Raw genomic sequence first — 15,472 nt, forward strand, 5'->3', positions numbered from 1 at the left:
TCGAGTTATCCACGGATAAAATTTCGAACAGTGTACGTCGACAATACTGACTTCCCGATTTGAAGGTTAATGTGAAGTTGACATTTGATACTTGGCCATAACATTTGATTAACATAACTTGTTTCATGCAGCACATAGGCCTCCTGTAGTTCATGACCATATGCCTGTATCAGTATATAAAATAAATGAATGCCAATAGACAGGAATATCATTTTTACAGCTTTGGTATAAATTGTTTATGTTCCCATTACTGCCTAACAAAAACTCGCTGCATAAGCTCAAAGACTACAAAGGTAAACATTGTTTGACAAAGCTCCAACTTACCACACTGCACATTCCGGAGAAATTTTAACCTTCAAGAGATATATGGTAGCGACATGGTCGATAAGGCATCTGGCAAAGCAGACCTCAAACTCATTGCACCAAACACGACTAACCAACTTGGAGGGATCAGTAGTTCAGAGTCTCAAATCCTAGAAGTATTGTTAATGCTTCAAGGTCATAAACATACATTCTGAAAATCCTTGAATTTTGAGCAATCAGTCAGCCGATCCATAAGGTTTCTGCTTAACAACTCGTTCACTTAAACCAAGGGTCGACCACAATTTGAGCTGAAAATACATTGAATTCGCCACAAGATTTATGAACTGGACATGAGTAGATGTTACCTAGTCAATCAATCACAATTCGTTTCACCAAGCAACAGTTCCGCAAAATCCAGATCTATGGAAGTACCAAAATGAATTTATTCCTTGAGCAGACAACTACCTGGATAAAGGTTTGTTCTTTAACAGTGCTGGCCCCCACCTTGAGCCTTTCGTGCAGTGGCTCCAGCACATTTAACATTCCTTCAATGTCATGTTCACCAAAATACAGCCTGGTGGCATCTGCTAAATCCAGCAACATCCCAAACACTCTTTCAATGAATTAGAACTAATGGCAGCATCTGCTAAATTCAGCAAAATCTTAAACACTAAAATCATAGACCCAACATACAGTCGGAAGACCCTCAACATTTGTCGGAGTCAAACTAAAAAGACCTATGTGACAGAAGTATAAATGTTTTGCTCGACTGGCTTTTATACTTTCCCGTAGAATATTGCTAGGGAGGACAAACAAACCCAGCTTCTGGTAGTCAGTTGGTGGTCTAATGTGATAAGAGTTAACCCATTCTCCACATTTAACCAAAGTACATGAAGACATTCTGGACCAGCTAAAGGCAAACCTGTGGATGTTCTTGACCTATCCGCACCAGAAGTGATTGTATGAGTTCTCTCACAGCATTATTATTTGAATGTATTCGGGCAATATCTGAGGCAACACAACCAGCCATGTGTTGGTATCAACATACGCAAATCCGTTCTGCAGTGCCAATAAAATCTCCGCTATAGCTCCATGACTAAACCACAACGTGAGAAGACGAAGGATATCCTGGAGGGAAATTACCAGCCCATCTAAGATCACGATAAGCAAATCAGAGTAGGTGCAACAATAAGAAGGAATTTTCGCAACTAAACAATTTAAATGTAGAATACAGATTTTTTATTAGTAAAATTCAAGTATGAGCTGCAGATAAGAAACATGCCCACTGGGTGAACAATTTTACCCGTAAACTATCATCCACTCCTTTCGTGGTTGCTGCAATCAATATTGAATGAAATAACCAGTAACAGCTTCTACAACATACTCCCCAGCTAAATCAGAGAAGCCTCTTACAGTGTAATGAGATATAACTGCAGTATTGAATAGTGCCCGCTTGTGCCATGCTTTTGACCAATTAGTTGCACATTGAGTGGCACTGGAATGCAACAAGGACTTCTGCTGACCACAGTAATCAATTAGCATACAAATAAGTTACAGCCAAAAGAAAAGAAAAAGGAATAAGTCAATGAAATATTAACAACCTTGTATGGTGTCATCATCTAACACTGGAGAAAAGTGTCCACTGCCAAGTCCCAAGTTTCAGATAAACACGGGCCATAAGGGAGATACGAGGATTTGAAGAACTAACTGAACCACCTGGCACCCTTGGCGAACTGTTTGTTGCTCCAGAAAGCTCAAAAAAGACGAACAATTAACAATTACATACAGGATTGCGAAAAACTATACTAAAATCAGTCCCCAAGCAGGCATCACAAATGCATCATTTAAAGGATTCCATCATTTAAAGGATTCAAAGAAATAAGGTATTCCTGGTACCTGCAACCTTGCAAATGATTCATATCGTTTCAGATCTTCCCTAAGAGACCATTGTTACTTTAAGTAGGCTATAATCACTTGTGGAGGTCCATGATATCGCAAATCTCCCATAGTAGTTTCTGGGTCGTACTATATCCAGTAAATACATTATATGACGAAAAATGAGATATGTTATGAATAAAACACAAATAACAACTCACAGCACAATTTTCCACATCCAGCATGCACCACTAACCTGTAGAGTAGATCGCGCCTGACTAATATTACCACTTTTTCAGCAAAGAGAAGCGGATTTAAGCCAAGGGTCTATGTCTTCTGCCAGGGGTAGCGCCCAAGTGCTCCGGCAGAGAGCAGTGCTTGCCATACCTGTACAATTTAAGAATAGCCAAAAAGAGAAACATCAACTTATGGTAAACAAGAATGGCGCAGTTGATTTTTCAACAGACTTAGCATTGGTTTAAAGAAGACAAAAAAAAAACAGCAGATGATGAAGAGGATAAGTTCCACATACATAGACTAAAGAACTGTCTCCAAACAATAAGCATCACGAAGGTTAATATTTTTACACCTTCGAAACAATGTATCTTTGAAATGGAGAAGAGATGATCAAAAAATAGACAGGAAAAAGAAAAGCTTATCCACCTCTACGTGCTGCTTTGTTCCTTGTATTTTAATCACACAACTGCCTTGATTAAACTAACAGATATACTACTCCATTGATGAAGATCTATATTATTTCCTCTTTTTTCCTATGTGGTGATTCCTTGAAGACATGTGATTCACCTTGTTGTCATACCTCTAAACTGTACGCTGCACAGCAATCCAACTGTTGCCGGTCTCTTTTTTCAACCCACTCATTCCCAAGCTCTCCCGGACCCTTTCCTTGTCCTCCCATAATCCCCTATCAGCATATATATTCGCCAGTAGCACATAAGGTTGATTTCTTCTCGGTTCTAATTTCATAATCTTTTCGGCGGATCTTTCTCCCAATTCAATCTCTCCATGGATACTGCAAGCACCTAGCAATGCTTCCCATACAAAGACTTCTGATCCAACTCCCGTTTCTTGAATAAACATCTCTGCTTCTTTCAACCTTCCTGCCCTACCCAACATATCAATAAGACAAGCAAAATGTTCCTTCCTCAGCTTAATACCATAATGATCTACCATCACCCGAAAAATCTGAAGGCCTTCATCAACAAGCCCACAGTGGCTACATGCAGACAGACCTCCAAGAAATGTAATATCATCTGGCTTAAATCCTTCACTTAGCATCATTCTCAGGATGTCTAAAGCTTCTTTTCCTTTCCCATGATGACCAAATCCTGTAATCATCATTGTCCAAGAAACAACATCGCGTACTTCCATTTTTTCGAACACCATTTCTGCTTCTATCAAGCTTCCACACTTGAAATACATATCAATAAGAGCATTACCCACCAAAGTATCTGAAACAAATCCTAACTTAATTATCCTGCCATGAACTTGCATCCCTCGCTCCAACCTTGTTAAACCATTGTAAGCTGGAAGAATACTAGCAAAGGTGAACTGATTTTCCTTCATCCCCACTTTTAGCATTCTTTCATAGAACTTAATTGCCTCGTTATTCTGCCCATTTTGCATAAACCCAGAAATAATTGCAGTCCAGGAGATGATATTAGGTGCTTGAGTTCTCTCAAATATTTTTATAGCAGCAATTGATTCTTCTTCACATTTGGAATACATCGTGACAAGTGCGTTACTGGTGGGTATTTCAGAAGATAAGCCGGCTTTTATAACACACCCATGGATCTCCATTCCTCTCTTCAAATCTCTTGGATCTGAACACGTTTTTAATAAGCTTGCCAAAGTGAAGCTATCAAATTCTACACCCTTGCTTCGTAACCTCAAAAAGATTTTCGTTGCTTTTTCTTTACATCCATTACGTGCAAAACAATCGATCATTATGTTACACGAAACCAAATCTAACTCCACTATATCGTCAAATGCATGCACAGCCTCCTTTAATTTCATTTGCTTTCCATAGTTATCAACTAAAGAGCTTCCAACAAAACAATTAGAAAAGAACCCATATCGAATTGCTTGACCATGAAATATCTCAGCTAATTTCATACTAGCTGAAGAACCAGCACAAGCACCAATCAGTGCAGACAATGTAATATGATTTGGCTCAAGATCCTCTCTTTTCATCTTTGACAACAACTCTATACCTTCTCCTAGGCTACCATTATTACGAAAGGAGGCCGAAATAATTGTATTGAACGAGACTACATCTCTGTAAGGCATTTCTTCAAACAGTTGAAGACAAAGTTGCATTTGATTGGATTTGCAGTAGAAATGAAGAAGCTTATTCCAAAGGGACATAAACCCATTTAGTCTCAATTTTATGAGATGAGTATGAACTGATGAACCTAGCATGAAATTCCCATTATGTAAACAATCATGTAGGCACTGGCTAAAATGGTTGTAGTTTATCAAATTCTGGTGTTGAAATTTGAAATCATTTGATGGGTATTTGTGAACTGAAATATGATTGTTAAAGACACTAAAAGTTCTGAAAGGGTGATTTAAGCGGTGAACAAAGAGCTGTGAAGGTGAACTGCAATGGCCACCAACAAGGGTGTGAATCACAAAACGACAACGAATCATGGAACCAACTATTTTGTAGTTTTTTTTTTTTACTGCGACAAGGGATCAAACAGCTTTCTTCTTGTTCGAATTTCGTTCCAGTTAGTTAAATTCAGTTCCTGGAAGATATCTACGGAGCATGTCCCTGCATTAAAACACTCACTTATCAAAAGTATAACTGAATTTATTTTTATTTTTTTGCAGAGGTTTATTAAATTTAGACAGTGGCGGAACCAGGATTTCAAACTGGGGGGTGGGGGGCACTAAAAATAAATAAATCCTGTGAACAAACAGTAATAGCAAATCTACAGTACTGCTAAGAAAAAGAATTTGTTCCCTATGTAATCCAAGCAAATCTCTCTGTTGCTTGCCGTGTGCAACTGCAGATTACATGTTTTTCACTAGATGTTTCGAAAGTCAACAGCGAAAATTTAGGGCAGTAAAATGTAAGGGCAAAACTATTTCACAGCTTAGTTGTTGGAACTATGGTACACAAGAGGGCAAGTGGGTAACAGGTAAAAGGGATGTCGGCAATTTGATGTCCTCAAATAACTGTTAACACTTAAAAAATATCATAGAAATACAAAGCATGCAAAAGTACACAGCTGAAGATACTCATTCTTTAAAAACTAACAATAGCCACAACAGATTAATAGTCTTACTTCAGCTTCTCATTACAAGCATATTTCAGCTTCTCATTACAAGCATATTTCAGCTTCTAATCTCAAACTATTAGCTGTAAGCCTGTAACATAAAGTAGAGATACAAATAGTATTTTATTATATACGACAACAAACATAACAGTATCTTAGATTCTTTAGACATATTTCCGGGTACCACATAATAAAAACCTCCGGACCTGGCTAAGCTACTAAGCATCCATGATCTAGGTTGCATAGACAAGTAAAACATAACAAAATATTAATGATAAGGAATTTGCTAAACAAGTTATCATGACTCAATTGGGTTATGGCTACAATAGCAAACACTAATGGAGCAGCGTGACTACAATTCTTTCTTCAGATCCCTTCATTTGGTGCAATTCACACACTAGCATTCCTAAAATGTGTGCAAGAGCAATATAATTCAAGTTTTCGAAGAGCAAATGGAATTTATGCATAAAGACGCGTATCTGAACTACAAATTCGAATCTACTTAGAAGTACTCAAATGGGGAACCAAACAACAAGCGCTCCAGCTACGATAACTAAGAAACTAGTAAAAGCAACGGAGCTAATGCATCACCAATCATATCAATTGCATCAGCACCCAAAGCAAAAGCCCCTCCCAGCATCAAAATAGTCACAAGCAAGATTACTCAAAGGCGATGGCACCTGAATATACTTTCCAAACGAATGGAATACAACTCTAATTTCCAAGAAAATAACAAAAACAACCAAGGCAACAACACAATTAACAACTCTTCCCCTAGTTGATGCATTAAGTTGAAACAAAATGGGCACAAACAACAGCAAAAACAAATCACTGAAAGATGCAAACATAATCCCATGATGAGATGCAGCAGCGACATGAATAGTAAATGCAATGTATGAATTCAACTCTCTAATGGACCTAATATCATAATCTCGTTGGGCACTTCACCACCATGGTAACCAATACTATTCCCTTGTTCAGTTTAAACGAATGGTGAACAACCAACAGAATCCACAGCTAAAAATCATAATTACAAGCACACTTCAGCTGATAATCTCAAACTATTAGCTGTAACATAAAGTAGAAATACAACAATTAATATCTAATGAAAACCCAGTACTCAAACACCGCATATAAACAAAACCCACTAGTCAAAATCTCTTTAGAATCCTTAAATTACAATCAATCTCAAGGCACTTCTTTTAAGTCATTTTATCAAACAGTGGTTGAGTATTGTACAAAAATGTAAGTGTTTCAATATATGTCAGATAAACTATAACCTAGAATGAATTTCATAAGTCTTAGAGTTCATAAACAGTGATTGATAACATCTGTAAAGAACTTCACATGATAATCTGTATAGTTGTTGAAGGTTTTAGTCAGCAGGATACATAAGAAAAGAAGAAAAAAAAAGAGGAATTACAGACATTAAGAAAATCGGAGCTTTGACAAACGAATTAGTTTCAAAGATGAAGAAACCGTACCTTGGTACTGTACGTTTGTGCAATTGGTTTGTAGGCTGAAATTTGGAAGGAAGAAGAAGTTTGTAGATTTCCAACAAAGCAAATATATTGCCAGTAGTTATATCCGCCTGCTGGTTAGGATGCCCGGTTCGGGTTAAAAACTATACCGCCAAAAATCCGAATCGCATTTTCTCATGTGACCATTTTTAAAACTAGACATTCCAATTGGCATCCTCCCAACCAGATAGAGAGATTTGATCAGCTTTTCAAATCAGTTTGATCCTCATTCCTCAACTTAAGAGGATAACGAGCAGTCTTTTCATCAAGATGTTTCAAGTATAAGCCCATTCATGTTATTTGTCTCTAGACCCGAAGTTTTGGAACCACGAAATTGCAACCAGATGCATTCATGAGCCCTCAGATGCTAAATGAGTTCAGTAAGAGCTGATAGCTTGTGTTCTAATTTTCACCCACAAACGCAAAAAGTGGTATCTAACAGGAGATAAATGTATATAGAAACATCACGATGTAGAAATGCATTTTTCATATTTACTATGCAGAAAGATCCGGTACATAGAGATGCCATGAACACATATATGGCTTCTGACTTTATGAAAATCATTAGGTTGAGCCGTCAAGCAAATTATTACCTATACTAACGAGCTTCAGCCGAAAAATCAGGCTCTGCTGGCTTTTGAAGAATCAATGGTGGTAATCTCTCTTGCAACCTTGCCTTCCGCGAGCCATGTTGTCGAATTGCACGCAAGGCATTTGCAGCAAATCGTGAAGCATATATTGTTGCACCAAGGCTTGGTGAGGTACCGCCACCCTTAGCCAGTGCATCCTGTAATCTGTCCTCCTCTTCCTGTAAGGACTCCACTGCCTTCTTCTTACTATACCTCCGCCAAGCTGCTTGAATGAAACATGCAGCCCAAGTCCTCCACTGCTGAGAGTAAAATCTGAAAGTGTGACGGAGTTGCTTACTGTGGAGTCGCCTGAACTGCGAAGCAACACTCTTTAAATGATCAGCCATTAGAGCGAAACCTTCAACCTCTGTCAAAGCCCGGACAGTTCTGGTAGATATGGGAAGATTGTTATTTGAATTGGGGTCTAGAGCCCATGTAAGAAGTTCTTCTCCACAAAAGTCTCCTTCTTTTAGATTATCAGAGTTGAAAAATCCAGTCCTTCCACCATTCGTAGTCACACTCAATAGCTTTCCCCTCATTATAAAGAGCATTTCACCAACAGGGTCACCTTCACGGACAATATAGCTATCGTCTGTGTACAAAGCTGGCTTGAGGTGATCACACATTGCGTCCAGTAGTTGCTCATCCATTTTTTCAAACATAGGAACCTAAAATAGTGAGGAAGACATAAGGTCATCTTTCAAGAATTAGAATTCATCCCTAAGTTGAAAGACTTTACATACTCAGTCAAGAAGTGAGACAGAGAGTAAAGAAAAGAACATACTGAAGTCAAGCCATTCACATGTATATTCATCATAATAATTCAAATAGTCTATCACTATCTCCCTATTCAACTATAAACTAGAAGCCGCAACCTCAATGAATATGAGTTTCAAGATCTATTATCAATGCCCTATTCACAGGGTGCATATGTTCTTTCACCCAAACCTGTACAAAATATACTTGTTCATTGTTAGGACCAACTTTTAGTTGTACAAAGAGGCGGGCAACAAGGGATTCAAGAGTTTCAATATGCTGATCTCGACATGAATATGAACTTGATATTTTGACGACCCAATATAGTCATGTCACAAGCCAAGTACAGCAAACCACTCAGTTCCACTTCTGTTAGACACAAGTCAGTGCCAACTAGCAGATTTCTATATGGTCAACTTAAAGTAGGTCTGAAGGGAAGGATATATGAACTGCATAACTTGAACCGAAGACGTTTTTCCAGCAAAGATGCAGTAACGGAAAGTAATAACAATACATATGAAGGCAAAAGGACTCACCCTCATGAGTAGATTCAAACAAAGGTGACGCTTGATGTCCCTTCTGAGGTCCTTGGGAAGGTTACAGATGAGATTCTGTTCATCTACCCCTCTTGTTTCTTGCCATTTGTACTGCTCGTACCTCCTAATCCGTTGCTTCAAGGGGTCAGGGAGCAGACGATGGGACATCCACTGCTCTGCATCTCGACGCTTTACTCTCATTTCTTCTAATCTAACAGTATTTGACTGGAGATATGTCTGTCACAAAACACAAATTTTTGGATCATCAAATCCGGTATAGAAAGAGCAAGTGTAATCATAGAGATAATATCGCTGGTTTCTCTATCCTGAGTCTGTATCGATGTTGTATGCTTGTATACCTCTGCCATTCAGTGTTTATCATATGTTTCTTTGAAGGGACTTGTTCCAACAGCAGTTCTAGTACAAATAAGCAACTAGAAAAAGTCGTAAAACAAGGGCTTCAAGCTAACCTGCATGTTGCCGATAAGAAGAGAAAACAAGACCAAGCCAAAGATGGAAATAGAAATCGCAAATAGAATTTCCCCAACAAACGTACTAGTTTCCAGATTTTGACCAAGTGAACTGCAAACAATAGATGGTCGTCTCAACGTCCCTTAGATTCAAATGCGACATGTGTTTCTTTCAAATGAGCTAACATATAAAGTTCTATAAGATAGATCCCACATAAATAACTCGTGTGTATAAGCACAAACCTCAGACTTCTCAAGCCCCACCACAAGCAGTAAAAGAGCTTCGATGGGAAATCAGATGACTCCACCACACCAGATGTAAGTGCATCAAGGTATATGCCAAAATCGAAGAATGGAGATGTATCATTAAGTACACACTGGGCTGTTACATTTATAGTGTTTGCCATAGTGGAGTCAGCACCGCAGTATAGAGATAAGTTGCATGTCTGATTATCGCCACAAGCCTTACGCCAACAGCTGTCTTGCCGCTCAATCGAGAGAAGATACCAAGAGGCTCCAAACATCTAAAAGGTACAAGAGAATCAGATGGGACATATCTTGCTGCCATGATGTAAAAGACAGGAATAAGCGAAAATAGTTGATCTCCATAAAAGACTGTAATTGAGCAAGTATAATCAAGTTAACGGAAAACCATCTAACTTACATGACTAAAGAGCATGTAAAGAAATAAATTGAAAGCAGCTCCAACCCATGCCGTTTCAGTAATTATACCAGATGTTCTTGTGACTTCTTTATACAGGGGATAGATTCGGTAAAGCCTTGGAAAGTACTGGAAAAATACAATGAAGCGCAACAAGTCTTTGGTATTTAATGATGCCGACCCATGCAATTTGGGGACGATAAACAGAATAACCACCTGATGGGATTAATATGTAAACATTAGGCCTCAAATACTAATGTTTGTCGGTAATAGGTAAAAAACTCCAGCAAGTGAATTGATTTACAAAGAGATGGTATTGCAAAAACAAATCTTGAAGCCGCAGTAGTTTCAAACAGTGAAATGTTTCACAACCCATGCTAATACACGATCATACCAGTGAAATAGTTATTAATGTAATTAGTAATCAGCAGTAATGATGCTTTGAGATAGAATTATGACATATTGATGTCTCAAAGAACTATTGTACCTGAGGAAGTGGAAGAACTGCGAGAATATCAACAAGGAAGGATGAGCGCAAGTACCGTCGAGCTATGGATATAGGATCCTTAACCAAAACACCCCTTCCAAACACTCGAGAAGAAGGAGCAATGAATCCAGTGCGAAATTGAAAGATAATATGAAGTACATAAAAGATATCAGTGAAGGAACGCAGAACACAGGCAGTTATCTGCAACTTCTTATCCAAATCAAGGCAATTCTTCTGACCATCAATCACTGGGATGTAGAAGAATAAGGGGTCCAAGTAAACTGCAAGCACACATGACAATACAAATATCTTGTTCCACTTTTGAAGAAATGAACCTTGTGGGTCAAGAATTTTTCTCTTGGACTCTGTGTCTGATACTGAAGAATCACTAGAGGAATTAAAATTGAATGATTTCCTGACGTGTCTAATCCCCTCCGAACCCCGTGACAAACCTCTCCATATTCTTTCTGAGATAGAGCTTACTGTTTCGGTGAATTTCCCAGAATCACCTCCCGCCGAGAAATGCCTCTCAGAACTTAAAGATCTCTCTGAAGACCAGTCCTGAAACCTGGGACATATAACAGTCAGCAAGTTCCCCAAGTTCCTATACGACAAATGTCAATTCTCTGATTTCCAAGTGACAAACACGATAAATTTATATATTCCCTAGGTAGGAAAATAGCCGATTGTCAAGAATATTCGCAAAAATAGAGAAATAAGCCTCTTCACTGAATGAGTCTAACTACCCATTCAAAATGTCTTTTGTGACCAAATAATAAAGTCCTCCTTTGTCACAGAATCTTAAAATGAAGTAGAAATGCAATCTATCAAAACAGCCAATACCGTCCAAAACCCAAACATGAATTCAAATAATAATACAAAAAAACATATTCAAGTGCCTGACATTACCAAGTTCATAACTACGAAAGACTAGAGAACAGAGGAACTCACTTGACAAATTTTTCTTCTCTGAAATTCATTTATTCAGATTGTGCGTAGAATCCAGTCTTAATTACGGGGATAATCTTTCACCACCCAAAGAAGCTAAATCCTCTTCGCTTTTTTCTGTTGCTAGTTAATCACCATTATAGACAGAAAACCAACAATTGTCGTTCCCTGCAAATAGATCAAGTCAAGTTTAAACCCTCTCTTCTTTTTTTATTGTTGGCTTTTCTTCCTCCATTCAAGTAAAGACATGGAGCAATTCCTGCTACAATGCTTTATATAGACTTCAAATTAGTCATCCAAAACCCTAAACCACTTTGAAACCAAATACCAACATTTTAGTAAATCCAAACCCTTAAACAAAAATCAAAATATCTAAAACAAACACTAATAACATTTCACATGCTTCAAAAAAAATAAAAAATAATAATCACATGTTTTATTTTGACTCTCTAAAGAACATAAAATAATAAGATTTGAATTATTAATCCAACATCTTCCAATAATTCAAATCATCTCATCATCACCTTCACAGACAGTCATATACAGGTTGAACCATAGTATTTATGTATACAGTTACTATATTTGGTTTCTATATCTAAATTTTGTTTGTGTAAAGAGAATATGTTCTTAATTATCAATAGCAGTTCAGTTCCATATAAACTAAAGTACCAAAACTGAGAAATCTGAACAATTGTTTTCATTTCTTACTATAATTGAACTACTCTACACAAGATTTCACTAGTTATGTTAATTAAGTACAGAAGCAAATAAAAGAGATAAAAACAAAATATTACCTAAGAATTGCAGATTTTGTGAAGAGAGTAGAATTCATTAGTACTGTTATTGACGTTTATCAACTAGATTTTATCTTCCTTTATTTTCTGAGGACTGAAACTAAAAATAGGCGACGTCTTTAATGGGATGAAGTTTCCGCGAGACTTACGTCAGGATTCCAACGCTCTTTCGTTTGATTTCATGTTTGGATAGAGACTACCGAAATTGAATAAGTATTACTGACAGTGAAAAAGACGAGAAAATGAAAGAGAGGGCCCTACAAGGGGACCAAACCTAGGACCAATTTTGTGATGATATAGCCAGATAGTGTTAGGTGATAAGGGATGACCAAGTTAGGTTTGAGACTGTACATTGACAACAACACTGACTTCCAGTTGAAGGTCAATGTGAACTGTTGGAAGTTTCATACTTGACCATAACATTTGATCAAGATAACTTGTTTCATGAAGCATTCATGGGCCTCCGGGTGAACCACTTTACCTGTAAACTATGATCCATGCCTTTCGTGGTTACTGCAAACGCAATTGAATGAAAACCAGTAACAGCTTCTACAACGAATATACTGCCCAGCTAAATCAGAGAAGCCTCTTATGGTGTAATCAGACATAACTGCAGTATTGAGTAGTGCCCACTTGTGCCATGCTTTCGACCAATCAATTGCACATTGAGTGGCATACCAGAATGCAACAAGGCTTCTGCTGACTACAACAGTCAATTAGCATACAGATAAATAATAGGCACAAGACGAGAAAAAGGAAAAAGCCATATCAATATTAACAACCTTGTTTGGTGTAACACCGGAGAAAGTGCCCACTGCCAAGTCTGAAGTTTCAGATAAACACATGTCATAAGGGGATACGAGGATGTGAAGAACTAACTGAACCACCTGGCACCGTTGGTGAAATGTTCCTTGCTCCAGAAAGCTCAAAAGCAAGATCCTAAAAGAGACAAACAACTACATAAAGGATTGCAAAAACTACACTAAAATTAGCCCCCAAGTAGGCATTACAAATGCATAATTGAAGGATTTGAAGAATAAGGTATTCCTGGTGCCTGCAACCTTGCAAGTTATTCACATTGTTTCAGATCTTCCCCAAGAGATCATTGATACTTTAAGTAGGCAATAATCACTCGTGAATGGAAAATCCCCTAGAGTAGTTTCTGTGTCGTACAGTATCCAGTAAATATATTATATAACGAAAAATGAGATACGTTATGAACAAAATAATAATAACAACTCACAGCATAATTCCCCATCCAACGTGCACCACTAACCTGTAAGAGGTTCACTAAAGTAGATCAAATCTGACTAATACTACCACTTTTTCGGCGAAGAGAAGTGAATTTAAGCCAAGAGTCTGTGTCTTTTGTCGGGAGTAGCGTCCAGGTACACTGTACGCTAAACGGCGATCAACTGTTGCCAGTCTCTTTTTTCAACCCACTCATACCCAAGCTCTCTCGGACCTTTTCCTTGTCCTCCCATAATCCCCTATCAGCATATATATTCGCCAATAGCACGTGGGTTGATTTCTTCTGGGTTCTAATTTCATAATCTTTTCGGCAGATCTTTCTCCCAATTCAAGCTCTCCATGGATACTGCAAGCACCAAGCAATGCTTCCCATACAAAGACTTCTGATCCAACTCCCGTTTGCTGAATAAATATCTCTGCTTCCTTCAACCTTCCTGCCCGACCCAACATATCAATAACACAAGCAAAATGTTCCTTCCTCGGCTTAATACCATCTGCCGAAAAAGCTGAAGCCCTTCATCAACAAGCTCGCAGTGGCTACACGCAGACAAACCTCCAAGCAATGTAATATCATCTGGCTTAAATCCTTCACTTAGCATCATTCTCAGGATGTCTATAGCTTCTTTACCTTTCCCATGCTGACCAAATCCTGTAATCATCATTGTCCAAGAAACAACATCGCGTTTTTCCATTGTTTCAAACATCATTTTTGCTTCTATTCTATCAAGCTTCCACACTTGAAATACATATCAATAAGAGCATTACACACCAAAGTATCTGACACAAACCCCGACTTGATTATCCTGCCATGAAGTTGCATCCCTTGCTCCAACCTTGTTAAACTACTGTAAGCGGGAAGAATACTAGCAAAGGTGAACTGATTTTCCTTCATCCCCACTTTTAGCATTCTTTCATAGAACTTAACTGCCTCCTTATTCTGCCCATTTTGCATAAACTCAGAAATAATTGCAGTCCAGGAGATGATATTAGGTGCTTAAGTCCTCTCAAATATTTGTGTAGAAGAAACTGATTCTTCTTCGCATTTGGAACACATTGTGACAAGTGCATTACTGGTGGGTATTTCAGAAGCCAAGCCGCCTTTTATAACACACCCATGGATCTCCATTCCTCTATTTAATCTCTTGAAGATGAACACGTTTTTAATAAGCTTGCCAAAGTGAAGCTATCAAATTCTACACCCTTGCTTCGTAACCTCGAAAAGATTTTCATTGCTTTTTCTTTACATCCATTACGTGCAAAACAGTCGATCGTTATATTACAAGAAAGCAAGTCTAACTCCACTATGTCATCAAATGCATGCACAGCTTCCTTTAATTTCATTTGCTTTCCATAATTATCAACTAAAGAGCTTCCAACAAAACAATTAGACAAGAACCTACATCGAATTGCTTGACCATGAAATATCTCAGTTAAGTTCACACTAGCTGAACAACCAGCACAAGCACCAATTAGTGCAGATAATGTAATATGATTTGGCTCAAGATCCTCTCTTTTCATCTTTGAGAATAACTTTACACCTTCTCCAAGTTTACCATTAGTACGAAAGGAGGTGGAAATAACTGTATTGAACAAGACTACATCTCTGTAAGTCATTTCTTCAAACAGTTTTTTTTTTTTTGCTAGGAAAGGTAAAATTTCATTAATATACTCTTCCGACAATTCAACAAACAAGTAACCTACACCAAGAAAGTTTCAGCAAGCTTCTTCACTGACTGAAAGTTTAAAGAAAGTTGGGTTCTTACGAATCAAAGTACTACCATTGAAGAGTACAATTTAACGAATGGTAAGGAATATTGGGATATCATTAACATTAGTGTCGTTAATGTTGCTGTGATTGGGGTTTAGTGAAAGGGTTTTCTGTGAAGGTGATTGTGATAAAAGGAGAAATTTGAACGTTATGAACAGACCGGCCCTTAACA

At 37.9% G+C, this 15,472-nt stretch overlaps 4 protein-coding genes across 16 annotated transcripts; all 4 read right to left on the minus strand.

Moving 5' to 3' along the window:
* Positions 1 to 9: 9 nt before the first annotated feature.
* On the minus strand, positions 10 to 7,375 carry LOC113282091 (putative pentatricopeptide repeat-containing protein At3g15130). Of its 13 annotated transcripts, none has more exons than XM_026531026.1 (8): positions 6,965 to 7,375; positions 2,842 to 4,972; positions 2,435 to 2,565; positions 1,905 to 2,328; positions 1,607 to 1,818; positions 1,226 to 1,431; positions 769 to 887; positions 176 to 611 (listed from the first exon to the last, which is right to left on the minus strand). In XM_026531026.1, exon 2 carries the CDS (start codon positions 4,846 to 4,848, stop codon positions 2,998 to 3,000), a length of 1,851 nt encoding a protein of 616 aa, XP_026386811.1. In that variant the 5' UTR covers positions 4,849 to 4,972; positions 6,965 to 7,375; the 3' UTR covers positions 176 to 611; positions 769 to 887; positions 1,226 to 1,431; positions 1,607 to 1,818; positions 1,905 to 2,328; positions 2,435 to 2,565; positions 2,842 to 2,997. The 13 variants fall into 13 exon arrangements, with proteins under 13 accessions (XP_026386805.1, XP_026386804.1, XP_026386811.1 ...); XM_026531025.1 differs by having other exon boundaries at positions 176 to 647; XM_026531020.1 differs by adding an exon at positions 10 to 143 and having other exon boundaries at positions 325 to 1,431.
* Positions 7,376 to 7,470: 95 nt separating this feature from the next.
* On the minus strand, positions 7,471 to 12,459 carry LOC113282089 (cyclic nucleotide-gated ion channel 1-like). The gene is made up of 8 exons (XM_026531014.1): positions 12,282 to 12,459; positions 11,491 to 11,655; positions 10,540 to 11,107; positions 10,056 to 10,268; positions 9,635 to 9,915; positions 9,392 to 9,503; positions 8,922 to 9,158; positions 7,471 to 8,297 (listed from the first exon to the last, which is right to left on the minus strand). The coding sequence occupies exons 2-8, from the start codon at positions 11,517 to 11,519 to the stop codon at positions 7,599 to 7,601; spliced, it is 2,139 nt and encodes a 712-aa protein (XP_026386799.1). The 5' UTR covers positions 11,520 to 11,655; positions 12,282 to 12,459; the 3' UTR covers positions 7,471 to 7,598.
* LOC113279252 (pentatricopeptide repeat-containing protein At2g33680-like) lies at positions 12,148 to 14,224 on the minus strand. The gene is made up of 6 exons (XM_026527953.1): positions 14,086 to 14,224; positions 13,731 to 13,966; positions 13,525 to 13,557; positions 13,161 to 13,220; positions 12,763 to 12,852; positions 12,148 to 12,210 (listed from the first exon to the last, which is right to left on the minus strand). The coding sequence occupies exons 1-6, from the start codon at positions 14,222 to 14,224 to the stop codon at positions 12,148 to 12,150; spliced, it is 621 nt and encodes a 206-aa protein (XP_026383738.1).
* A 23-nt stretch (positions 14,225 to 14,247) lies between these two features.
* Positions 14,248 to 15,146, minus strand: LOC113279253 (putative pentatricopeptide repeat-containing protein At3g13770, mitochondrial). Its single transcript, XM_026527954.1, has 2 exons — positions 14,706 to 15,146; positions 14,248 to 14,469 (listed from the first exon to the last, which is right to left on the minus strand). Exons 1-2 carry the CDS (start codon positions 15,144 to 15,146, stop codon positions 14,248 to 14,250), a joined length of 663 nt encoding a protein of 220 aa, XP_026383739.1.
* Between the last annotated feature and the right edge of the window lie 326 nt (positions 15,147 to 15,472).

Source organism: Papaver somniferum, chromosome 5 (genome assembly GCF_003573695.1).
Source record: "Papaver somniferum cultivar HN1 chromosome 5, ASM357369v1, whole genome shotgun sequence".
NCBI lineage: Eukaryota > Viridiplantae > Streptophyta > Magnoliopsida > Ranunculales > Papaveraceae > Papaver > Papaver somniferum.